Here is a 25432-nt window from a genome sequence, read left to right as displayed (position 1 = left end):
GGCAGCAGCAGAGCAAGACCAGAACCCAGGTGTCCTGGTACCTGTCAGGGGTTACCTGCTTGACCTTGCTGCCCCCACGGCCCCTGAGGACTGAGGGCTTTTAGCAACTGGCAATCCTCATTCTCATCACACCAATAACATGTGATCACTCCCCAAGTGTCGACACATTCATTCTCCTTGCCTGCAGCACCGCAGCCCCCCAGAAGAGTTGGGCAATCATCTTATTCCCATTTTAGAGAAGCAGGGGCCCGACCCAGCTTACTCAGAGGGTCCGGCAGATCTCGGACAAGGACCCAGATCTCCCACTCCCAGCAGGTTCTCCTCCCATGTCACCCTGAATCTTCATAAGAGCTTTGACAAGGCATCCCCAGGAAGCCTCAGATAATCAGGCAGGCCAGAGCTGGCAGGATGGGCAGCTGGCTTCCCAGGGCCCCCTCACCTGGATGGGCTTCTCCATATCCCCATCACAGAGGGACACCAACGGCACGGTGAATGGTTTCCACACGGGGTCCAGTGTGTACTTGATCACCTGTAGGGCAGTGAGGGGCAGGGGTAGGCCCAGGCCCAGGGCAGCAGAGCTCTGGAGTCAAGTGAGCCCAATTGAACGGGAAGGCGGATAAGATGGAGGGGCCCACAGCCCTGCTTCTGAGGATAGAAGTGAGCATCCCGTGGCAGGGAGGGAACAAGCCCTTTGGGCACCATGGTGGGTTTTCCTGCACGCTACATGGCTGGGACTATGCAGTCCATCCTGTTAGGGGCAGCTGGACCTGCAGCTCCACTGCCCGAGGGACCCCCAGACCCCACACACCCACCTCAGTCCTGTGCACCAGCATCCACTTGCCATCATCTCCTGGCTTAAAAAACTCAAGAAATGGATCCGACTTCCCAAAGAGGTCCTAGGGAAAGCAGGAGGATACGGGTGAGGATGGCAGCGACTCTACCGGATTCAGGTGGAATGCGGGTGCAGCTTGGCTGCCTCCCCAGCCCAGAATCAGGCATAGGAGGTGCAGCCCCCTAAGACCAAGTGGATCCCACAGGGGAAACCCTCATCCTGAGGTTCCAGGGCCTATGCTCAGAGACCTTGAGAGCTAGAGCCTGTGGGGGTTAGAACCCCAGCACCTGGGATGGGGCAGGACGTCAAGATGAGACGCTTCCCAAGGCAGGTGTGGCTCTGGCAGGACGTGACTTTAACTTATTTTAGTGGGAATCTAAAAACCATAATTATCCCCAGCACATTACAGAAGGGATATTATGCCCTTTAAAAATCTATTTAAGTGGACAAAAAAAAAAAGCATCCATTGAAAGAAGTTATATTAGAAATACAAAAGAAATAAATCCTTTATGTTAGATGGTAAAACGTGCTAAGGAGAGAAGTGAAGTGGGAGGGGTGGGCTCTCAGAGGCCCCTGCAATTCTGAACACAGTGGTCAGGGAAGGCCTCGCTGAGAAGGTGACACCCCAGCAAAGGCTTGACGGAAGTGAGGGGCTCTCACGAGAATATTCCCAGGCAGAGGGAGCAGCAGGTGCTAAGGCACTGGGGCAGGAGGGTGCCTGGTGTGATCCCCAGATGAGGAAGCTGATTCAGCTGAGAGGGGGAGGGGAGGGTGGAAGGGGGTGGAGTAAGGGGGATGGGGACATCTGCAGTAGAGCCCTACAGGGTATGGTAAGGACCTGGCATTTGCTCTGAGATGGGGAGCAAATGCCATGTTCTGAATACCTCTAAATGATGGGATGCTCACTACCTAAATGGTGAGGGGGTCCTGGTTTGGGGTGAAGGGGGTGGCTGTGCTATGTGTCCCCCTATTCCTTGGGGGACAATGAAAGTGGTAGCTGGAGGTCCCAGGGCTAAGCCATGCAACCTTGGGGAGGGGGCGGGGGCATACGGCTCGCTAGTGGTGACCCCCTCCTCTGCCACCTCACCTTCTTGTCCAGCTTCCTTCCAGCCAGACTCAGCGTGATGGCCCGATTGTCTGACAGCTCCTGGGCAGCAATCTGTAAAGTCAAAGGACCATGAGGGGGGTAAGACCTGCTCCCAAAGCTCCCCACCCCCAGGCAGGTGGGCAATGGTGTACCCTGGGAGTCAATTCTTCAGGATTTTGAGAGGGAAGGGAGGGGAAGAGATGATGCCAGGTGACCTTGGACAAGTCTCGTGTCTTTCCAAAACCTCAGTTTCCATCTTCTGGAAAATGGAGGTAACAGCCCATCTGGATATGAGGAATCAGGAGGCTGAAGCACTGGGGCCATGGGACAGTGGGTGGAGATGAAGCCCCACAGGGAGGTTCTGGGAGGGAGCCATCTGACAGCCCCTTGCCCCATAGCCCCATAACCCCACAGCAGACCTAGAGTGCACAGCCACCTCAAAATACTAAGGTGTCGGGAATTCCAGCAACTACACTGTGCAGATAAGGAAACTGAGGCCCAGGGCAGGGACGGGAGCCATCCCTTCAGGTCCTACCAGTCGTCTGTCCTCCACGTCTTCCCCATCAGTCATGGCCTTCCAGCAACCCCCCAGCCAGTGAGGGATGCTTGGGGGTGACCTCGAGGCTGCCACCACCCACTCTGGGCTTCCCTCTGCCCCCTCCCCACCGAGGGGCAGGGAACGCTCTCTGGCCGACAGCAACGCAAGTGGACTGGGCTGCCCTGCGCCATGGCTTCCCTCCTCCCGTGCCTCCACCGAACACAACCTAACGGACCCTACAGAACCACACCGGAGGCCAGCCCGGATGCCTGTGCCCCCTTCCTCTCCTCCCGCCGGGACTTGCTCAGCAACCCTGTGGGGGAGGTCCTCTTATTACCCCCATTTCACAGAGGAGAGGATGAGGTCTAGAACGGAGCTGCTGTGAGTGCTGGGGGATGGCATGACCGGGCTGGGTGGGGTCTGTCTGGGTTGGCTTCTGGGGGGAGAGAGCTGGCTTGTGAAGGCATTTAGCTTTTGAACACTGAGAGGCGGGGGAGGCTGGGAGAGAGCATTCTGGGTGGCAGGACCAAGTGGGTAAAGGCCTGGGGCACTGCTAGGGGTTGAACTATGTCCCCCAAAACAAGGTGTTTTATCCTAACCCCCAGGACCTCAGCATGTGATCTAATTGGGGACTAGGGGACTTGCAGGTGGAATTAGTTAAGAGGAGGTCATACGGGAGTAGGGTGAGCCGTTAATCCAATCTGACGTGTGTCCTTATAAGAAGAGGAGACCCAGAGGCACCCAGGGGAGAAGGGCCTGCTGAGATGGCAGCCGGGTGGAGGTGTGCAGCTGGGAGCCACGGAGTGTGAGGGAGGCCAGCCCCAGAGGTTAGGAGAGACAAGGAAGGACTCAAAGAGATCGGCCCAGCTGACACCTGGACTGGGGACTTGCGGCCTCCAGCACCACGAGAGAATCAGTCTCCGTGGTTGTAACCACAGGTGGTGGTGATGTTATGGCAGCACAAAGAAACGAACACTGGTCCGTGTGGGGTGTGCTGGGAATGCAGTCTGCCTCGAACCCAGGGCATGTAAACGCAGGGGGTGGGTGGGGAGCACTTTAAAAACAGCAGAGGCAGGAAAACAGGGTGAGGACTGACAGATCCCTCACAGCGTTGAAAGCAGGGATCTATAGGCACTGGGGAGCCATGGAAGGTTCTAGAGCAGGGAGTAATGGCCCTGCAACAGTCCCCCCCCTCAGGCACAGCCAGTTCCCCCAGCACCACACAGGCTCTGAAGCTGGACAACTCAGAAGAGAATCTTGTGAGCTGAGCCACCCAGGGAGCTTCCTCTCTGGGCCTCAGTTCCCTTACTTGAAGAATGGGGTTGCTCTGCTTTACCGGAAGACAAGGATCTCATCCATTAGAAGCGTTAGCAAATCGCAGGAATCACTGCACCCAGCAGCTCAACCAGAGTCCAGAAGGGGGGGGGGGGTGCTTCTGAAGGATCCCCCAGGGAGGGCAGGCAGGGGAGCAGGAAGCTGGGAGGACTCGGGAGGCCTTGGGGAAATGCAGGAGCACCTTGCCTCGGAGCTGCCTTTGGGGCCTCCTGGCATCTCCCCCCTACTGCTTGGCATCATTTGCGTAGCCTGGAGCCCGTTGCTAAGAGACCTGTTGCTAAGTTGTAAGTTGGGCCTTTTTACTCCAAACAAAGCTGGTGATTATAGAGCGGCCCATTGATGGGGGAGGGCCGGGAGGGGGCTGGTACCGTGATCAGGCCCTTCCCCGCAGGCTTGTCGTTCAGCAGCAGCAGCGGCCGAGTGATCTTCTTGCTGGAGACGATCTTGGGAGGGGAGAAGAGAGAAGAGGGCTTCAGTGCAGGGCAGGGGGAAGCCCCGGGAAGAAAATTCCTCCACAGGCCCCACTGCCAGCATGCTGCCCCTAAGCCAGGTGCCGGCTAAACCCTCACCTGCGGTACCCTCACCTGCAGGACCCTTGCCCTGGGAGACAGATTTTAACAAGTACTAGCCCTGCAGGCCTGAGGTCCCTCCGGGTTGGGGGGCAGGCAATCCCACTTTCCCTGGCCTGGTTCACCCCCAGGAAAAGACTTGGCTCAGTCTGGAGACAACTGCAGGAGTTTTGCACCCCTCACCCCCTGCCAAGCCCATCCACAGACCCCACCCTCCTGGGGTGTGAACCCTGACTGAGAGGGCCAAACCCTGGGCTCCCATTCTCACCCCTTTCATGGGGTTTCTTGCATAAATAGCCAGCGTTTCTTTATGCAGATATGAGCCTACAGTAATGATCTCTTCCTGTTATTCTCCCTCTGCCCATCTCCACCTGCTCTGTGCTGGGAGGCTGAGCCCTGAGGTCTGCACCCTGGGCTCCCTGCCCTCTAGCTTCCAAAGGCTCAGCCAGTGGGGGCACCAGAGGGAGAAGGGGGCTGAAGGATAGAGGCTGGGGCCTGGCTTCCTCCCTGGGCCCTGATTCTAGCCAGACCTTGGTAGCATCGGGAGGTGGTTCCGTGGCAGGTTGGTTTTCTCCACCCCTCGTTGGTCCCTTGCCCCCACCCAGATGTCTATGAACAGGCCCTTCCTTACGGCTCTCTCCTGGTTAACCTTTGAGTGCCAGGGACACACAGCAAGCCACTGTCGGATGCGTCCTGCTTCTTATACAAAAGACAGAAGTCACATCCACTGTTTGGCCCTTGCTTTTTTCATTGGAACATCCTCTCCTGGAGGGCCCAGGACATTTCAGGGTCCACTAGGACCCCTGGAAGTGTTTTCTATTCTATTCCCTCCCCATCCCTGGAGGCTTGGCAGGGCTTGCACAAGGGCACAGGGCTGTAAGGAATGAATGGAACGTTTGCCAGGGTCTCCTAGCCCTGCCCCTCCCAGCCTTCCTGAGTTCACAAGGGCTGAGCTGGATGCAAAAGTGTGGGCCCAGAGGGAAAGGAAGTTGCCCAAGGTCACACCACAAAGCCATCAGGACTAACAGGGATCTCTTGGTTGCTGGCCAGATGGCCCTAAGCCCAGGAAGTCAAGAACACAACCTGGTTGCCTTTAACAATCAGGAGTTCTGATCACCTCGGGTTTTCACCCTCTGGGTGGCACAACTGCCTGGCACTGCGCTCGGCTGCTGCTTCAGATGAGGGTTCTACAGCCAGCCCCAAACCCACCACCAAGCCACTAACCTATGCTTACGCCCAAAGACACCTCTGGGACCCAGCCTGGAAAGTGGGGTCTGCCCTGTCTCCGGGAGCCATGTGCCATCTGGGGGGAGTGGTGGGGACTTGCTTGCTGCACCCCACCAGGAGGTACCCAGCTCACCGTGCCCAGGCTGCAGGAGAACTGGCCCAGGAAGTCATGTTCATCCAGCTGCATGCTGGACTTGTCCTGGTCGAACAGGGCGAACTTGAGCTTCTGCACCTCCTCGAAGTGGTAGTCAAGGATGAACTTCTTGGAGAATGCAGGGTTGAGGTTGTTGACTGCTGTTTCTGTCCTATCATACTGGCAGAGGGGCAGGGAAATGGGGTTCAGTCAACTCCCGTTTCCCTTTTGGATTGCAGGAAATCACCCCACTAACTCTCTGAACACCAGCTCTGCACAAGGCACTCATGGCCACTTACCCTGAGGCTGAAGCAAACATCAGCCCCAAGCCACTGGGCACACTGAAGCACAGAGAGGTTAAGCAACCTACCCAAGGTTGAACAGCCAGTGGGGCGGGGCCAAGATTCGAACCCAGGACTAACTCCAACTCCCATGCCCTCACCCCATACCCAGGCACGTAGGAGAGCTCATGGGCCTGTCCCTGCCTTGTAAGTGACAGGGACAAGTCTCTTTCCCTATCTGGGCCTCAGGATCCACTTCTGTGGAATAAAGGGATTTGACTATGTGATTTTTATACTTTTTATTATAACAGAACCCTTTTTTTCCCCCAAACCATGGAAACTGAGAGAGGAAACAGAAAAAAAGATGGGATGCTTAAGGGCAGGGGAGGTCAGGGGCTTTTATAGAATGTCCCTTTTATAGAATCCAGAAATGTCAAAACTGGGAATTATGTAGCCCCACCCACTACCGTGGAAACGGAGGCCCCGGGTGAGGAACAGGGCTTTGCACAGCGTGTCCGTGGTAGCGCTAGGGCAGAACCCCGCCTGCTGGCCTCTCGACGCCAGGTCTGGGTGACATCTATTTTGGGGCCCAGGCTGTGTTGACTTTTCCTCCCATCCAGGCTTTCCCAAGGGCTTGAGCAGCAGCAGCGGAAGAAGTCTTGGTCTGGGCTATTTTTAGCTGGGGTGGCCAGGCTGGGTGGGGGCAGAGACTGCTGGGGAGGGTGGGGGGGTGTCCATGAATGGGGGCTGAGATGCTATTCGCTGCGGCTGCCACTCCCTGAGGCCCGGCAGAGGGGCCCGGGGTGCCTCAGACATGCTGGCCAAGGAATCAGTGGCTGACCCCATCACACCCCACTTCTGGCTGTGCTGCTAACACATTGAGTTCCCTCTGCAAATCAGGTCAACAATTTCAGCCGTTTCCGCAGCTCCACAAGAAGCAGCCAACATCTGTAGAAACTTTATAAACCACAGCGTGGATGACGGGATCCTGCCATGGCCCAGTTGAGTGTCTATCAAAAATGGTTACATGTTTTGGAAAACAGACATTACAGATGAAACTATCTGGAAGGCCGGACACCCAAGTGTTTACGGTGGTTCGTCCTGACAGATGGGCTCCCAATCATTTTGATCTTCTTCTTTAGGTTTATCTAGATTTTCCAAATTGACTATGATAAACATAGATTTCTTTTGGAAAAGGAAACAAAGCAATATTAAAAACTTGAAAAACGTTAACAGGTTGGTTTTCTCGGTGCTCTTCCTCAAGCCACATCTCTCCCCAAGCCCGAAGCCAGAGTTTTCCAGCCTGGCTAGACTCGGAAGTCCTTGGCTGCGGCCCCGTCGGTGTCCCCAGCTCTGGAGCCCCTGCGAGGCAGGCAGGGAGACGACCCCTATTGCACAGATGAGACAGGCTCAGAGAGGGAGAGACACCTGCCCGAGGCCACACAGCAAGGAGTGGGAGAGCTGGGCCTTAGACCAGCTCTGGGAGCAAAGGCTCCTCAATGACTATGTATTCATTTAGGAATAAAGGGAGAAGTTATAATAATAATAATTATTATAATAATTATTTTATAATAATAAAAGGAAAAAGTAGAAGCAAGCATTTTGTAAAGCTAAAAGGGTTTAATTATGTATTATAATAATTTAAGATATATAAGGCAATTAATATAAAATTATGTAATTATAAATATGTGAATTATAATTTAAATGCAAGTATAATTCTTTTTAAGTAATGTTAAATATATTTTTAAAAAGTTAATTTTATGAATAACAATTTTCTATACACCATTGGCCCTAACTCCACCTACTCCCAAGGGCCTGGTGAAGCCCCTCCTCCAGGGGCAGCCCCGCCCCAGCAACCTAAGCCACCCTCACCACCCCGCAGATGCACTCAGGGGAACTCACCTCCATCCACCTGCCGTCATTCTCCGTAAAGAGGACACAGAAGGGGTCAGACTTGGAGGTGACATCACGGTCCAGCAGGTTCTGGCCACTCACTGACAGTTCCACCTTGCACACACAATACTGGGAGCCCACGGGGGCTGCCCCCGCTCCTGGGGCACCCCCACCCGGTACGTATGCCATGGGGGCCAGCAGTGGCAGTAGCAGTTCCCGGCAGTCTAGGGGGAGAAGAGTGGGGGTCAGAGACAGGACAGATACCTGTGAAGCTATTCTCTGCTTTGTCAGTCTTTACCCATGAGATACACACAGGTCCAAGTTGGCCCTGTCAGATCAGCAACAAATCACAATGGACATGGGCATCCCAGACATTCTTTGTGCCTGGAGAACCTGGGCTTCTACTGAGCAACCAATATGTTAGTATCCTGTGGCCACAGTGGAACTTGTAACTGCTCGTGTTTCCTTCATTACTTTGGCCACTTGGAAGCTTGCATCTGACAAACTATTCAGAGCTGTACCTTTTTCATTGTCGCTCTTGTTCATCCTGTATCCCTAGCCTGAGCACTGTGACACTCAGCAGGAGACACTTGGTATATATTTGTTGAATGAAAAGAGTGAGTAAATAAAAGAATGAATGGACAAACTCTTGTTATCCCTCACTTGAGTTGGTTGTTATCCACACCCCTCTCAACACCAAATTTAAACTTTTATGCGTGTACACAGCGCCCCCAAATTCCACGCCTTATATACCCTTCTGCTGTCAGAGCTAATTCCTGATATTCGCTTGCTTTAAGCAGTTCCATTTTCCCCCAAGTGCACAGTGCTTACTTTAAGCAAGTGTGAAGGAGTCACATCTCAGGTGGAGGGGAGCTCTGGGGCCCACCCATCACAGGCCCTATGGATAAGCCCTCTGTGCCTCGGTTTCCCCATGCGCCCTTGAGACATCACGACCCAGTCCTTTGAGACTTTCCGTGGGAGCATTTGCATTTAACACACACCCTGTCACCCAGGTGGAGGAGGCCAACTTCCAAACACTACCCCACAAAGCCAGGTTCTGACTCCTGAGCTAATCTTTTGGCCCCTCATTGTTGAGTGGATAACTAACCCAGAGGACAGTGGAGGGAGGAGGGCGTTCCCTCTGGGAGCATGAATCCAAGTCACCATGCTTGCAAGCATGTCACCCACATGATAGTTCTAATCTTCACTCAGACTTGGGGAGTAGCCTTGTGGGGTAGTACTAACATAGCCCCTTGACAGTGGAGGAAACAGGCTCATTCATTCACCCCACTGTGTTCACTAAGCTCCTACAGGTCCCAAGAGCTATGCCAGTGCTGGGAACCCTGCATAAGAGAACCGAGAAAGCCAGGGCCACTCTCCCACCTGAACAGATTAAGTGCCCCAGTGCGCCCAAGGTCACTGGGTCCTCTGGGGTCCTCCTGTCCACACCCCTGCACCTCCCTGTCCAGGTCTCAGCCCCAACAGAGCTCACATTCCAGTCTGGCTTGAATGACGCGAGAGAGGAAGGAGAGTAGCCAGGTCCTGTGGGATGCTGTAGACCCCCATGGGGAGTTTGGGTTTTATTCTGAGGGTGATGGGAAGTCCGGGAGGGGTTTAAGCAGAGAGAAGTGACATGAGCCGATCTGTGTCTTTAAAAGCTCACTCTGGCCACTGTGCGAGGGAGAATGGGTCGTCAGGCAGGGGAGAGGCAGCAGGGAGGAGGTGGCTGTGGCATCCAGGAAGGAAGGACCAAGCCAGTTGACATGCTGGGCCCACTCGCCCTCCCTCTGACCTGGGCCAGAGCCCACACCCCGAGTGCCACCCTCTCGCTGGGCAGACGCAGGCCCTGGTCGGAAGGAGCCCTGGGCGGGAGTGTGGCTGGCGCCAGAGGCCCCTCTCCTGCTCCAGATGCAGTGTGCCCCAGGCAGGCCGGGCAGGGAGTGGATCTGGACAGTGGCAGAGCCAGCCTCAGCCCCTCCCTCCCTCCATCTGTCCCCAGAACCTCATCACTGTCACACGAGCCCAGAGCATCAGAACCACACTGCAATTCGCCTGCAGGATTTATTCTTGTCATATAAAAATCAGTTTCCACTAGAGGGACTGGCAAATTGCATCCACTCTCCCTGTGTGCAGCTGGGCAGCTGCGCCAGGCGGGGGAGGGCTGAGCAGATCCTTGACCCAGCATTGGGAGGTGGTGTCCAGGCACCGTGGACACCCTGCCGGGTGGCTGAGAGGAACCCTGCTTAATGCTCACACCCTCCCAGAGGTGGGGTAGGGTAGGTACAGTCACCTCCATTTTACAGATGAGGAAACTGAGGTCCAGAGAGAAGAAGCCACACAGCCCGGAAAGGGCAGAGGCAGGGTGTGAACTCAGCCTTCCTGCCAGGGTGGGGAGACTGCCTGGGCACCGTGGGGACCCAGGAAGGTGAGGGTGGCTGGGGAGCAGCCAGGCTGAGGGGGAGCATCAGGCTGAAAGGTTGGGGTTTTGCCCAGGGTTACAGAGCTGGGAAAGCCAAGAACACTCCCTCGTTTTCAGCAAGCACCCTAGATGGGCCCCAGAGTGGCCAACGTCACTGGTTCTTTTGAAATCGCCCCATCCATGCCCCTGTACCTCCTGTCACTGATGGGGTGGATTTGAGCCCACCCACCTCCTCTCCCCCTCACAGCCCTCTCAACGACATGCTAGATGTCACCTGGGCCACCAGGCCCCTGCCATCAAGTCATACACATCCATTCTCATTGTTAGGGTCAGGTACACGCCCCCAGGTTCACACACTTCCCCCGTGTGCTTGGACCCACGTGCATGCATGCACCCAGACTAACCAATGCAAAGGCACACGCTCCTATGAACACCTGCAGGGCCACTTCTCCCTGCACCAGCCCCCTACCCCTCACCCTGGTTATTGTGATGGCCTCCTGCGCTCTCTCCAGCCTGGCTGAGGGCGTGGCCAGGAGGCCTGGGTCACGGGTGGGGGGTGGGCGGGGAGCTGGGCTGGGATCCTCAGAGCCCAAATCAGCTCATGGGCCCCAGCTAGAGAGAGCGAGGGGTGGGCGAGGAAGGGGCACCTCAATGCCCCCCTCCCCGGCCATGGGTAGGGTCCCCATCCCCAACTCACCCTCCGACTGGAAGCCTCTGGATCCCCGAAACAGGGAGCACGTGATGTCCAGAGTTGGGGCAGGCGGAGGTCACAGTGGGCCCCTCTGTGCCAGCCTGGCAGAGGGCAGGCGGGCCGGGCACTGGGGCCTGATGCAATGGAAAAAGAAACCACAGCCCGGGCCAGGCCCCCTCCCCTCCTACCCAAGGGCAGGCAGGCAAAGTGTCATAAAGGGAGGGCGGGGCAAGATGGGAATGTATCCTGGTACTGTTCCCCCCACCCCTCCCGCTGGGTAATTTGAGGTTTCAGGCTGGGGGCGGGCAGGGTGGGCATGGGGAGCCTGGGCTTGCCTCGCAGGATGGTTCTGACTCCTCGGACACATGGGTACAGGCTTTCTGGGGTGACCAGGTCCCCAGGGAAAGAGCTGGCAGGTAGGGATACAAAACCAGTAGCCCCTTTCACAGATGGGCTGACCAAGGTCAAGAGAGGGCAGGGCTTGGGAATCCCCATTCATTCATTTATTCATTTAATAAACATTCCTTGAGAACACTGAAGTGTCAGGCCCTGGGGCTACAGCAATGAACAAGACACATGGGGTTCAGAAGGAGGGGATTTGGAGACTGCTGCTGAGCCACAGAACTTACATGTTATGGTTTTAGGCAGAAACGTAGGAACCACGTCCGTGGCCCCTCTCTTTCCTTCACCCCCCAGCCCCCACCACCACCCTGTGATTCCACCTCCAAGCCTCCAACATCGTCCACATCTCCCCACGTGTAGTGCCTCCGCCTGGCCAGGCCCCTGTCATCTCATCCTCGGCCTCCTGCACTGGCCCCACGGCTGCTCTCCCTGATGCAAACTTAGACCCCGATTTCTTTCTTCTCCACACCAGAGACTGATGGGGGGAGGAGGCATTTAAACATGTAAATCAGATGCTATCACAGTCCCACCTGAAACTTCCAGGGGCTTCTCCTTGTGGGTCACACAAAATCTAAATCTTCCCCAGGCCGACCTCAGCTCCCCTTCTCGCTCTCTCTGCTCTAGCTACACGGGCTTCCCCTCTGCTCTGCAAACGGGCCAACGTCTCCTGGCTCAGAGCCTTTGCACTTGCTGTTCCCTCTGCCAGCAATCCTTTCCTTCACGTGGTGGGTCTTAGCTGTCAGCTCAATGTCACCTCCTCAGAGGCCTTCCCTGATCACCTGAACTAATACAATCGTTTGTCTCTGCCCCAATTTGTTTTCTTCATAGATCAGTACACCGTCCAATCGTTTGACAGATTTGTCTGTTGCCCTGTGTCAAGTCTTCCCGCCCCCTAGAACATAAGTTCTATTAGGGGGTTTGTCTGGATGGGTCACTGTTTCCAGCACCAATGCAGCATCTGGTCACAGCGAGTGCTTGATACACATGCACCGAATGAATGAGAGGGAGTGAATGTGTGAGGCAGGCTCCAGAGGAATCACCAGCACACCTTCTTCCAGGCACATGTCGCTGAGAGACCACAGAATCCCTCTCAAACCCTGGACACTCGCCATTCTGAGAGGCTGGCAGGAGAGGGGCTCATATCCCACTTCACGGGGGTAGAAACTGAGGTCTGAGAAGGGGCAGTGGTTTTCCTAAGCCACCCCTACCGCCCTGCACCTCAGCACCCAGGAGCTGGACCGTGCACCCACCCAGTCTAAGGGAGCTCGCTGTGGGAGGAGATGCCCAGTACGTAGGAGGGCCCCCTACTCAGAGGTGGGCCGTGTGGGGAGACACCGAAGGCAGCCCGGGAGATGGTTGGGGGCGGGTAGGCAGATGGCTGGGGTGGAGCCCTGGAGCCCCAGACGGGGAGGAGAGGGCACGGAAAGCAAAGGGTAGAGGTCTGAGGTGGCCAGGGAGGCAGCAGACCCTCTCCAAAGATTCTCAACTGGTGGAGAGGACCGGGAAAGGGAGGGCACTGCTGGATGGTCTATCAGAACTTCCAGTGGGGGCACTAGAGGAAATTGAAAGAAAATTCTTTTTACAATAAAACCTACAGGAAGTAAAGCTCTATAAAGACTTGCTGGTGGCAGTAAAAGAGACAAGTCTCTGCCCTCTGATCAGTAACTGCGGCAGTTAAGAGCACAGACTATGGATTCAGCTGTGTGACCTCGGGCAAGTTACTTAACCTCTCTGTGCCTCAGCTCCCCCCTCTGTAAAATGGGGACAATAACAGCGCTTTTGTAGGGTGTTTTGATGATTAAGTACAGTAAAGCACTTGAACAACACTATGTAGCTCTTGCTATTAGCAGCGATTCCTGATGGCTGATGGGGTGGGGAGAGCAGAATCAAAACCTCGGGAGATGTGCTAGGTTGGGGGCAAAGGTTAAATGTAGTTAAGAATTATGGCTCTGGCCTCCCCTTCTCAGCTGGCAGTCACAGCACCGCGATGCCAAGGTGGTGGATGGAGGACTAGAGAGCAAATAATAGGATCAGATGCCATAACTCACATGCCCTCCACGGTGCACCCATGCTCAGGTGCCGTCGCCCCTGGGATGCCCATCCAGCAAATCCTGCTCTCTGACAGCAGGGCCTCACCAAGGGGCTCTAGGCTCTTGCTCAGAAAGGCAGCTTCAGCATCTCCTTTGAGCCGGTAGGAAATGCAGCATCTCAGGCCCCACCAAGACCTGCTCAGTCAAAATCCCTAGAGTGGAGCCCGTCCACAGGTGCTGAGCCAGTCAGCCAGCCAGGGGATTCTGACGGTAGGGAGTGCATTAAAAATGCAGATTCTGATTCAGCGGGTCTGGGGAAGGACATGAGAGCCTGCGTTTCCAACAAGCTCCCAGTGATGCTGAGGCTGCCATCCTGGACCACACTGGGAGCAATGAGCCCCAGGTCAGAGGCTGCAAATTGGTCACTCAGTGGCTGACCACACCCCAGGATGGGCCTGGGTGAGCCTGCACTTGACATAATTAGGCAGACAAGGAGGTTGGTCTTGACAGAAGCCCTGCCAGCCTCACACGCTGAGTTCCTGGCAACTCTCAGCAGACTTCTCCCAGTCTAGATGGTAACGGTTGGTCTGTGAACTGAACCCTTGGGCTAACCAGAACGCCCATTAGCCACGGGCTGTCGGGGCTGCATTGACTGAACATTGGAGTAGGAACGTGGCTTGGATGCACCCAGGTCTAAATTGTCTCTTTCACCTCATTTCCCAGATGAGAAGATCCAGTAGACAAATGGTGATCCTTAGCTGCAGGGAGAGGAGACCTGCCAAGGGGGCAGGAAGGCAAGGTGCTGGGGCTGGAGTTCTGGGCCAGACCTTCCTAAGTGTAGAAGCTAGGAGAGCTCACTCCTGCTCAGTCAGCAGCAAACAGGGGAGGGGTTAGGTGCAGCCATACTAATTGTGAAACAACAATAGTGTGAGTTAAAAATAATGCCTGTGCCAGGCGCTGTGCCGAGTGCATTACCGACAAGCCTTGCGACATCCCTGAGCCAAATGTTATCACACCCCCATTCTCCAGACGAGCAAACTGAGGCCTGGAGGTCAAATCATGTGCCCAAAGGGTTTTTGGCCCTTAGGGTCTCAGACCCATATGCTCTCAACCTGAGAGGCCTTGCATTCCAGGGCCTCAGCTAATGGGACTCTGGACAAATCACTTGTTTTTTTCTGAGTAGGTTTAGTTTTCTTATACATCAAATGGAAATTACACAATGCCTGACATAGTGTAGGTGCTGGCTCAAAATGAAAAACCTCCCTGTGGCTCCCCGCTGTTCTCAGGACAATGTCCAAACTCTCAGGTGTGGCTCCCAAGGCCCGTTCCCCCACACCCTTGGCTCTAATTGTGTGTGCACCAGGTGGAGTTCCCGCAATACTTTTTCATAACTCCATAATTTTGCAGATGCTGTTCCATCTGCCTGGAATGCCCTTCCCCCTTCATGCGACTAACTTTCGTTCCTCAAACTCAGACTCAGTATAACCAAATGTAATACCACTAGCACCCCCCAGAACAGCCAAGATAAAAAAAGGCTGACCACGTCAAGTGTTGGCAAGGATGTGGAGCAACCAGTGGAAGGGTAAATTGGGACAAACACTCTGGAGAAATGTTTGGCAGGGCCGACTCGAGCGAAATACATGTACCCCCTATGTCGACCCGGCCATGCCCAAGAGACATGTGCATGTGCATTCACCAAAAGTCACGCACAAGAATGTTCACAGCTGTACTATTCGTAACAGCCCCAAACCGGCAACCTTCCAAAGGCCATTCAAAAGAAGAAGGGAAAACCCAGAGGCATCAGCCTCTTCAAGAACATCAACCACATGTGTTCCCTTTTCCCATGTCGACACCCCTTTTCAACATGAACAAGTTAGGGTGGTCACTGCCTAGACATCCAGGGTGATCGGAAAAGTGATTAAACTAGAGGAAGGGGTAGCAACAGACAAGATGGAATTTAACAAAGGATTATGAATACTGAGTCTGTATACAATTTCTTTTTCTTACTTGCTAAGGTGTTAGAATAGCTAGAAGGAAAGAATGGAAACAATGGAACTGTAACCCATAGCATCCTTTGAAATTTGTTCTATAGCTACTTGTTAAATTGTAATCTGAAAGTTATCACCTTTTTAAATATATGATATATTTCACAATAAGGAAATAACTGAAACTATGGTACTGCAACCCATAACATTTTTGGAAATTTCCTATATAACTACTTGTTAAGTTGTACTTTGAAAGTTATCACTTTTTTGCATATGTTATATTTCACAATAAGGAAATAACTGAAACTGTGAAACTGTAACCCATAACATTCTTTTGAAATTTGCTAACTACTTGTTAAATTGCACTTGGAAAGTTATCACTTTTATGTGTATATATATATATATTATATTCCACAATAAAAAAATGATTAAAAAAAAAAAAGGAGACGGGATGAAGAAGCTGTGGCTGTCCACTCAAGGCATGGCCCCTCAGTGAGCACGGAGGCAATGCCTACGAGATGGATGGGTCTCAGACTGGTTGAGCAAAACAAGCCAGACACAACAGTCCATCCTGCGTGATTTCATTTCTATGAAGTTAAGAACAAATCTATGCTGGAAGTCAGGACAGTGGTTGGAGGGGGGCCGTCGGTGGACGGGGGGTTGTGGACTAGCAGGCTAGCAGGGGCGCCTGGGGGCTTTGGTCCTGTTCGTGTTCCTACTTCTGGATCTGACTGCTGGTAACAGAGGTGTGTCCAGTGTCTGCGGTCAAATAGGATGTCTGCTCTATTTTGTACGTCTGTTATATAATTCAACAAAACATTTTTAAAAAAATAGGCAATTGGGGAACTCCCCTCCCCACTTTGAAGCCCCCCTCCCCGAGCTCCCAGCCCTTGGTGGGGGGGGGGGTCACTTACCATGTCACACAATATAACCACTGGCTTAGGAACCATCACCCTCACTTGAGCTTAAAGCTAGACCAAGACTTACTTTCATCTCAGCTGTTCACAGCACACAGAGAAATAGAATGAGAGCCAAATGTTTGTTGGAAGTGAGGAAGAATGGAAAGGTGAAAGGAAAAGAAACCATGGCATCTTGGAATTGCAGAATCATGTGGCATCAGATTCACAGAATTCCAGGATTTGGGAATTCTGGAATTTTGGAGTCACAGTGCTTTGCGTCCCTCAAGCCAAAAGGCTCTAGAATTTATCTGGCCACGTGCACAAACCACTGGCCACAGCCCCATACCCCAATATCCTGCAGGCCTGTCTCTCTGGGGACCCCAGCCGCGAGCTCCTTGCACTGCTCAGGACCCTCCCTGCACATGCGTTGCTGCCCCTGCTCCTTCCTGCCAGGCGCACACGCAGCCCCACAGAGCAGAGAGCGCGCTCCTCGAGGAGGGGGCGGAGTCTCCACACTCGCCCACCTTAGCTATGGCACCGGTTGCTGCACTCGGAAGACACTGCACTCCCGACTGGCAGCCAGGCCATTACCGGGATAAATATAGATGCAGACAGCACGGCGAGGAGGCTGCAGCAGGGGTCGGCCCTGACGCCTCTCCTGGGGCCCCCTGACTTCTGCCAGACCACACGCGGAGGGGGCCTGTTCTCAGTAACCTCCACCTAATTGCTGAGCTCCAGCCCTTGCAGGAGGGGGCCTCCCTCGGGCCCCCCGGGTCCCTGGTTCAGCTCAGTCCTGCACGGGGAGCTCACCAGCCTCTCACTACAGGGCCGGCCCCGCAGGCCGAGGGGCAGCCTGGCATCAGGTGGCCCCTTCTTCTGCAAAGTGGGGCTGGTGCTGCACCCCCTGCCCCCCACCACCTCCCAGGAATCAGCAAGGGAGGCGTGGCGTGGATGTACTCTGGGCTGTGGAAAGTTCTGCAGGGGCCTCGGCAGAGTCGATCTGACCAGGCTGAGAGAGCAGACCAGGCTAACAGAGGGTGGAGGGTGTGGTGACAGTGACCTTCCGCCCAAGTCATCCTGACCCACCATCACTCAGAGGCGGCTGTGGGGCAGCCTCGGGGACTAGGACACAGCCCTAGGGCCTATTCCCATTCAGGGGATACGAGGAGACAGGTGGGGCTCCCAACGCTGTTTGAACTCAGGCAAGTCCCTTCCCCTCTCTGTGCCTCAGTTTCCCTGCCTGTGAAATGAAGGGGTTGGGCCCCAGGATGGCCAAGACTCCTTCCAGCTTTGGAGAGTCCACAAAGCCCCTAGGTCTTTCCTGCCTAGGAATCTCCCATCCGCAGGGCCTGAAAAGGCACCAGGACTCGCCCAGAGCCTGAAGTCCCTTTGTAGGCTCCTGCCAGTGGCTGTGCCCCCTCTGCCCACACCCCTCTGAGGATGAGGCTCTCGCCTTCCCGTGTCATGGCTCCTGGTAGTTTAGAGGCTCCCATGCTGCCCACCCCACCAGGGTCTCTCACCAGTTCAGTACAGAGGGGCCTCCCTGAGGGAGGCAAGAGACCCACAACCCAGGGTAGAGGCGGGGGGTGGAGTTGGGGGGAGGCTCTAGGTCAGGCCTGGGCCCTCCTCGGACAAGTCCTTACGGCCAAGGACGCCATATCCACTCTTCAGCGGAGGAGATGGAAATCAGAGCATTGGCCAAGGGCTTACTGTGGGCCAACATTTCATTTATGGCTCACCACTAGTCCAGGAGGTAGGCCCAGGCACAATTACATTTTGCAGATCGAAGAACTGAGGCACAGAGAGATCATGTAATCTGCCCAGGGTCACTCAGTAGTCAGTGGCACACCAGAGTTTGAACCTAGGCAGTCCAGCTCCCAGCATCCATGCTCTTAACCAGCACATGCACCACCTACCAGTGGGGGCCGCAGAGGCGTGACTCTGAAAGACTAGATTGATGGGGCCTGGGTGGAGGGAGGAGTGGGGAGTCATCTGCTGGGAGCTGAGCATGTAGGGTGGGCATGGAGAGCAGGCCAGATGCCCCCAGCTCCTGATGACACACATGGGAGACAGAGAGCTGAGCTGCGGGGAGAATGAGCTTCTGGATACGCTAAAGCATGTTCCCACCCCAGGGCCTTTGCATGTGCTGTTTCTCTGCCTGGAGATTCCTTGCTCATTCATTCATTCAACCAATATTTACTGAGCACCTGCTGGGCCCCAGATATGTACTGCGGAGGTATAGCTTTAAACCAGAGAGACCATGCCTGGCTCTCCAGTCGATTCTGACACCACACTCATATGTGGCTGCCTCCTTGGGGGGCCTCCCTGACCCCTCTTTCTCACCCCCTCCCCCCATCAAATCGCTTCACCCTGCTTTCTTCTCTTTATGGCCTTGTTCACTATCTGACGTTTTCTGGTCTCTTTGACATTTGCTTGCCTCTTCTCCATCACTCCACTCACTCGGAGCTCTGTAGTGTATCCCCAGCACGCAGCACAGTCCCTGACAAAGAGGAGCTGCTCAGTAAACACCTGCTGCATGACTGGACAGAGGCTGTCTGAGGAGGGAAGGCTTCCTGGAAGAAGTGGACCCAAAGTCACAGTTGAAAGAGGAATGACAACACCTGGGCACAGCCCTCTTCAGTTTACAAGCCTTTTCACCCCGGCCTTGAAAACCCCAGGAAGAAAGCAGTGGGGAGTTGCTGTTCTTAGGACCCCATTTCCTAGATGAAGAAACCAAGGCCAGATGCTCGGCCGGGGCTGCATGGAGTGTGCTCCCTGGTGCAGCTCAGTCACCTGGGTGGGCTGGTGATGGCAGCAGAAGCCTCACCCAGGGCAGCAGCTGCCATCTCCACTGCCTCCTCCACTTCACCCCCAGACACTCGCTTTTCCCTATGCCCCAGGCCAGAACTTATCCCTCCTCCACCGGTGGGTCCCCCAGTATTCTGCATGTTGAGATAGGGATCCCCTGAGGCCCAAGAAGGGGCAAGCTCATCACTCTTCCAGGATCCACCCCCCAATCACAGGCCCGTGTAGCAGGTGGCCAGGCCAAGGGACAGACTCAGTCATTCATCTCACATGGTGCCAGGTCCTGTTCTCAGTGCAGGGGAGGTGGGCCTGAACATGGCAGACACTGTTCCCTCACTGTTTCATGGAGCTGACACTCAGGGGTGGGGGTGGAGACAAGCTGATGCACAAATGAGTACAAAAGATGATTATTTAGAGAGTGCCGTGTGCTCCGAGAAAAATAAGGCAGGGAGATGCAATGGTGATCGGGGCTGGTGATGCAATCCCTCCCCTCCGTGGAAGAAGGTATGTGCAGGGCAAGTGGAGAAACACCAGGACACAGGGCAGCCCAGTCTCCCTGATCCCACCCAGGAGCCGAGGCCGGGAGGCCCAAGGAGGGGAGAGGACACTGGGTTGGGAGTCAGGAGACACCTCTGACCCCAGCTTGGTTCTTACACACTGTGGGATCCTAGGCAGCCACAGCTCCCCTAAGACCCCTTATTTCCTCACCTGGACAGTGAGGAGTCTTAGGGGAGACCCTAAGGTGACTTGGCCTCCTGGCTCCCACGGAGCCCACGCTGTGTCCTGTAGTGGGGAGGGATTGTGAGAGGGGCATGAGGGCAAAATTCTGAGAACAGATCCTGCCCCTTTCTAAGGCACATTCTCCAAGAGGTGGGGTGTGGGTGGGGTGCTGAATTCCTGAAGAGTTCAGCAGCCCCAGTGCAGTCTGCAAGGGTTGGAGGAGGGAGAGCAAGACCTCCACCAGGCAGATAAGACCCTGGCCCTGGGCTGGGGCTTCCCAGGGCGGGGAACCCTGCCTGGAGTTCAAGTTCAGTGCTCCCGTAGGAGCCGGGGAATTATTAGAGAATGCGCTTTTGTTTTCTGTTCACTCATTAGCACCCAGTACTGCCAGACCAAGGATGGGGAAACGGGGGGCACCTGGACCGTATCTTCCACCCCCGTGGTCTCTCCACCTGGGCTTCTTAGACCCTCACCACCCAGACCCCTAGAACAGCCTGGCAATCACACATATATGTTTGGGGTCCAAGGCCCCTCTCTCCAGGGAGGAGTCCGTGGAGACAGGAACTGGTGGCCTGAGAAAATCCCAGGAGGAATCTTGAACGCAGTTACCCACAGCGGGCATATGAGTATTGCCATGAATAATGATGACAGTTAAGTTTACCGAGAGGGCCTCCCAGGTACCAGGCACAGTGCTGGCCCACAAGCCCTTTGCTTTCTAACTTAATCCTCGCGGATACCATTAAAGACATACACCTCACCCTAAAGATTATAAAGGCACACAGAGAATTGTTATCACCAATTGACAGAGAAACTGAGGCTCTGTCTCCCATCCTTTCTCATGGCTAACTGGGAGGGGTAGGGCCCCCTGAAATACCACCGCGGCCGCCGGCCTCACTCTTCCTGAAGTGCATCACACCTCGCTGCGTCGAGCCTCCCAGCAGCCCAGAAGCCAGATAGTGTCATGGTTTGCCTCATTTTACAGATGGAAAAACCCCTGAGCCCAAGTGGTGACAAGGCAGGGCGGGCAAGAAGTGGCAGAGGGCCAGAACCCGGAAGTCCACAGCCTAAGCCCCCCGGGGTATTTCCTTGGAGAAACCTGCCTGGGTGACCCCTCCCACTGAGCCGGCTGCCCTGGGGTGGGGGGCAGTCCCAGCTCTCCCTGGGCCCTTGTCAAGGCGGCTGCAATAAAATCTCTCCTTTACGCTTGCACCCAGCTTCCAGGCAGGCACTGTGGATTAGCCCATTTTACATAGGATGACCTGAGGCACAGAGGGGAGGAGGGGCTTGGCCGAGGTCCCACTGCCAGCTAGTGAAAGAGGTGGGCATTTAGTCTGAAGTCTCCCTGGGTGGGGGGCCCCCCAATCACCGCTCTCTGCAGGCAGCTGCAACTGCCTAAGAAGCTCACCGCTAAAATGCCTGTTTTCCTGCTGATGAAGGGATTCCCAGACCTTTATCACAGAAGCTCTGCCCCCGAAGTGGGGGTGGGGGGTGGGGTGGGAGCAGAAAAAGCCCCACCCTTCAGTGACAGCCCACACCCCTAAGCAATCCAAAACTCAGGGCAGACAAAACAAAGGGCAGCTCAGAGAATTCTCCCAGACCCCTACCCTTATCACTACCCCCCCCACCCCCGCTGGGGCAGCAAGATGATCCCCAACTGACTTCCAGAGCCCCGGGTTTCACAGCTCCCTCCTGAGGGTGCCCCTTTCTCAAAGGAAGACTGGCCGAACTAGGGGGAGGGGCGATCGGGAGACTCAGGGGATTAGACGAGAAGAGGGGAGTGGTAACCCTCTATTTTCAGAGAAGCAGCGCTTCTGGAAACGGGAAGGCAGAAGGGCCTTGCTCTATCTCAGTGTTCCCCCTCCCCCTTTTAAACACACACAGGTGCCAGACAGCTTTTGCGCAAAAACTAGTTTGCAAACACACGCCGTCTCTGGGAAGCTGCCCAGCTCCACACCCCCTCTCCGCTTCCGCTTCCCCTTCCCGGTCAGAGAGCTAGCCCTCGGGCAGTTCCCTGGGGCGGAGATGAGCGGAGTAGGGGGCAAGGGTAGGGGGACGCGGAGAGGGGCCAGTGCTTGCCAGGAGCCAGCCTGACCTCAAGCCTTCAGCAGCTGCTGTGGCGGCGGGGACTCCACCTTCCAGACGCCCTCCGGGCTTCTCCAGGGAGGGAGGAGAGTCCCTCAAACGTCTGGGCTCGGAACCCGAAGGGCGCCACCCTCCTCCCGCACCCCGCCCGCCCTTCCCTGCAATTCGGGGCGACGCCGGGGCGCCCCCGCGTGGCGGGGTCGGAGCTGAGTCAACCGAGCGCCGGAGTCGAGCCCCAAGGCCGAACTTGAACACTCGCGCCGGGGCGCCCCGCCCGCACCTCACTCTCCCGGGCCCCACTCACCGCGCGTCCCGCGGGCGCCGCCGCCCTCACCTCGCGGCTGCCGTTGCCAGCGCTCCCGGCCGCCGGGGCATCCCCGGGCACCCCCTCCCCCCGCTCCTCCAGGCCCGCGGGCGCGGGACGGGCTCAGGGTGCTGCCCGCGCGGCCATGGCCCGCTCGCGTGCGCTCCTAACTGCTGGGGTCCGGTCCTCCTGCCGGGCGGCGGCGGCGGCGGCGGCTCGGGCTCCTCCCTCCGGCCGGGGAGGGGGGGCGGGTGTGGGGAGGGAAATGGGAAGGCGAGGCGGGCGCTTCCTGGAGGGGCGAGCGCTCTCCACGAGGGCGGAGCGGGGGCGCTGTCCCGCCTGCCGCCCGCTGCTCCGAACCCGCAGCTGGCGCGCCCTGGCACTCTGGGGGCTCGGCGTCGCTGGGGCCCGAACGTTCGAGGCCGGAATTCTGAGAGTCCCAAGGTTCGAGGCCGGAATCCTAAAGGGTTCCAGGCTGTTTCGCGCCCTCCCGGGACCAGCGTCGCCGGAGTCTCCGGCCCCTCCGAGTTTCGATCTCCGGCGCACAGGGCCTCGGGTGAGGGAACGGAGGGATGGGCTCAGCCCAGGCCTGCGGGGCCCCCGGGGCGCCCTCTGCAGCCTCGACCCCAAGGACTGATGAGCGCAGGCCCGTGCCCTCGGGAGTACACCACAGGGCTTGATGCCGGGCAGTACTGGGCAGCACTAGGACCGCAGTGTTTTCTTCCTTTTTATTTATTTATTTTTTGTAGCAAAAAGAGCTCGGCATTTTCGTGCTGCCAGAGGTTGGGAAGATGACACATATTTCTCTGACAGACGACAAAGACGGGTCTGAAGGGAGCCGGTGACTCGTCAGTGTGAGGGCAATTAGGCGGGTTCTTGAATCCCTGGAGCGGAGGCTCCCTCTTCTGCAAAGGCCTCCTTTTTCCCTGGGAGAGGCATCCGTTCTTAAGAGATGAGTCTGTTGCTTGGCGCTCATGTGGCTGGCTACACAGGTATTTGTGTGCCCTCGCCCCCCTCCGCCGCCCCCCTTAAGTTCACCACGATGGCTAGCCTCCTTTAAACAGATGGGCGGTGGGGGCCAAGTCTGCCCTTGGGAGCTCAAGGCAGTGTCCAGAATCCTTGACCCAGGGGCTTATGGACCGGCCAATTGAGGGTTAATGCCTAGCATTTTGGTGGTGGGTTTTCCAATCCGGGCTGGTGAGGGTTAACTGGGAGACTCACACTGCAGCTCCCTCTGAGTCACAAGCACTTTGCTGCCTGGAGGGGCTGCCAGTGAACAGCCCCAGGGCTCTGATCTTTTTTTTCTCTGCCTGCCTGACACCCGTCCATCCTTCTTTTCTCCAAGCTCTCCTCTCCTTTCTTCCACCTGAAACCCTCAGCCCAGCCCTGGGGCAAACCAACCTGCAGATGTTCTCAGACCCAGCTCCAGCCCCACTTCCTCCAGGAAGCCTTCCCTGGTTGCTCCAGTCTCCAGAATCCTCTCATTTTAACGCTGAGGTTTCTTCTAGGAGAATGGAAAGATGAAGTAGTTGGGTTGGCTGGAGGGAGGGAGATAATGGAGCCCAGCCAAGGGGACAGTACAAAGGCCAAAGGCCAAGCAATTCAACTCCTGGGTATGTACGCAAGAGAAATGAAAACAAATGTTCACAGCAGCATTATTCATAACAGCCCCAAACTGGAAACCACTCAGATATCCATCAACTGATGAGTGGGTGTATAAACACAGTATGGTCTAGCTATACAATGGAATATTATTCAGTCACAAAAAGGAATGAAATACTGCTACATGCTGCAATGTGGATGATCCCTAAAAACATGTTAAGTGAAAGAAGTCAGAAAAGCCACCATATATTGCATGATTCCATTCATAAGAAATGCCCAGAATAGGCAAATCCAGAGACAGGAAGCAGATTAGAGGCTACCAGGGAATGGGGAGGAGGGAATGGGGAATGGTGCTGTTGGTACAGGGTTTCATTCTTTCTCTGTAGATTAACTAAGAGCCAGTGATTTGTACACTTTCAAGGAGGGAATGTTGTGGTATATGAGTTATATCCCAATAAAGCATCTTTTAAAAAGACCAGAATCAGGAGAGCCTGGAGGTCAGCTGGTTAAGGCCAAGTGCCATCAAATGTTGACAACACACCATGTGCGTCCTTGGTGTACACAAAATACAAGGCTATTATTGCAAAATGTTGAACAAAGTCTCTGCCCTAGTGGAGACCTCTCTGTGCATAAGTGGGAGGCCTGAGTTTCCCCAAATAGACCTATATCTGGGTGTGTATGTGTGTCCATGCCTGCCATCCAGGTGTTTATGTTGACAGTCCAAGCAGTTTGAGCAAACAGATCAGACTCGTCAGGATCGCCAGTACACTTTAGACACATCAAACGAGCACCTACCGTACAGCAGGTCCTGGCTGGGCCTCAGGTGTGGGGGGAGGAGAGGGCGGATGTTCCAGTTATCTATGCTACGTAACAAATTAGCCCACTCCTCTTCATCTCCCACAGTTCTGAGGCCAACCTGGCTCAGCTAGGGCTGTTCTTGCCTGGGGTTTCTCAGGCAGTTGCAGTCAGACTGTGATTGGTGTCATCTTGAAGGCTTTCTTACACACATCTGGCAATTGATGCCAGCTGTCATCTGGGACCTCAGCTGGAATTGCCAGCTGTGACCACCCTGTGTGGCCTGGGCCACAAGAGTGGCCATCCCAAGAGAACCCGGTGGGAGACTTACCATCTTTTGAATAACAAAAAAATTTACCATGTTTTGCATGTCACATAATGTTCCTCCCACTGTAGTCACAGGCTCACTCAGCTTGAAAGGAGGGAGCCCAGACCCCACCTCCCCATGAGAGGCATGTCACTGTCACATTGTAAGAAGAGCATGTGGGATGAGACCTATCGAGAGGGCCATCTTTGGAAAAGACAGTCTTCCAACAGGGGGTGGATATGGAGACAAGCAGTGTTGGGGGCTCCCCTCAGGGGTCCATGGTTAGAGCTGGATCTGAGTGGCTGTCATGGCAAGTCTCAGGCATGGGGTCATGGCCCCAGTTTTGAATCCTACCCATTCCAGGTACTGGCAGGGTGAGGTCACTCAAGCCTCTGAACCTCAGTTTTTTCCTCTGTAAAATGGGGATACGAGTACCTGTTCCATGGGATGTTTGTGAGAATTTAATGAGATGGTCCTCTTGCTGTTGCTAGCACAG

The 25432-nt window shown here is 55.3% G+C and overlaps 1 protein-coding gene across 4 annotated transcripts in view; it reads right to left on the bottom strand.

Moving 5' to 3' along the window:
- Window positions 1-22447, bottom strand: part of CPNE2 (copine 2) — a 52858-nt gene extending 30411 nt beyond the window's left edge. The window contains exons 1-7 of one of the 4 annotated variants that reach the window (XM_037815856.1): window positions 22233-22447; window positions 7905-8119; window positions 5722-5901; window positions 4161-4235; window positions 1920-1991; window positions 813-896; window positions 440-529 (exon numbers count right to left, since the gene is read on the bottom strand). In XM_037815856.1, coding sequence (XP_037671784.1) covers window positions 440-529; window positions 813-896; window positions 1920-1991; window positions 4161-4235; window positions 5722-5901; window positions 7905-8084 — 681 coding nt within the window. In that variant the 5' untranslated portion in view covers window positions 8085-8119; window positions 22233-22447. Of the gene's footprint in view, window positions 1-439; window positions 530-812; window positions 897-1919; window positions 1992-4160; window positions 4236-5721; window positions 5902-7904; window positions 8120-11011; window positions 11222-21938; window positions 21958-22232 lie in introns of those variants that run through there. The other 3 variants (XM_037815857.1, XM_037815859.1, XM_037815858.1) reach the window with 3 other exon arrangements.
- Between the last annotated feature and the right edge of the window lie 2985 nt (window positions 22448-25432).

Source organism: Choloepus didactylus, chromosome 22 (assembly GCF_015220235.1).
Source record: "Choloepus didactylus isolate mChoDid1 chromosome 22, mChoDid1.pri, whole genome shotgun sequence".
NCBI classification, from domain to species: domain Eukaryota; kingdom Metazoa; phylum Chordata; class Mammalia; order Pilosa; family Megalonychidae; genus Choloepus; species Choloepus didactylus.
The sequence above is the reverse complement of the archived record's forward strand: the minus strand, read 5'-3'. Positions and strand labels throughout refer to the sequence as shown.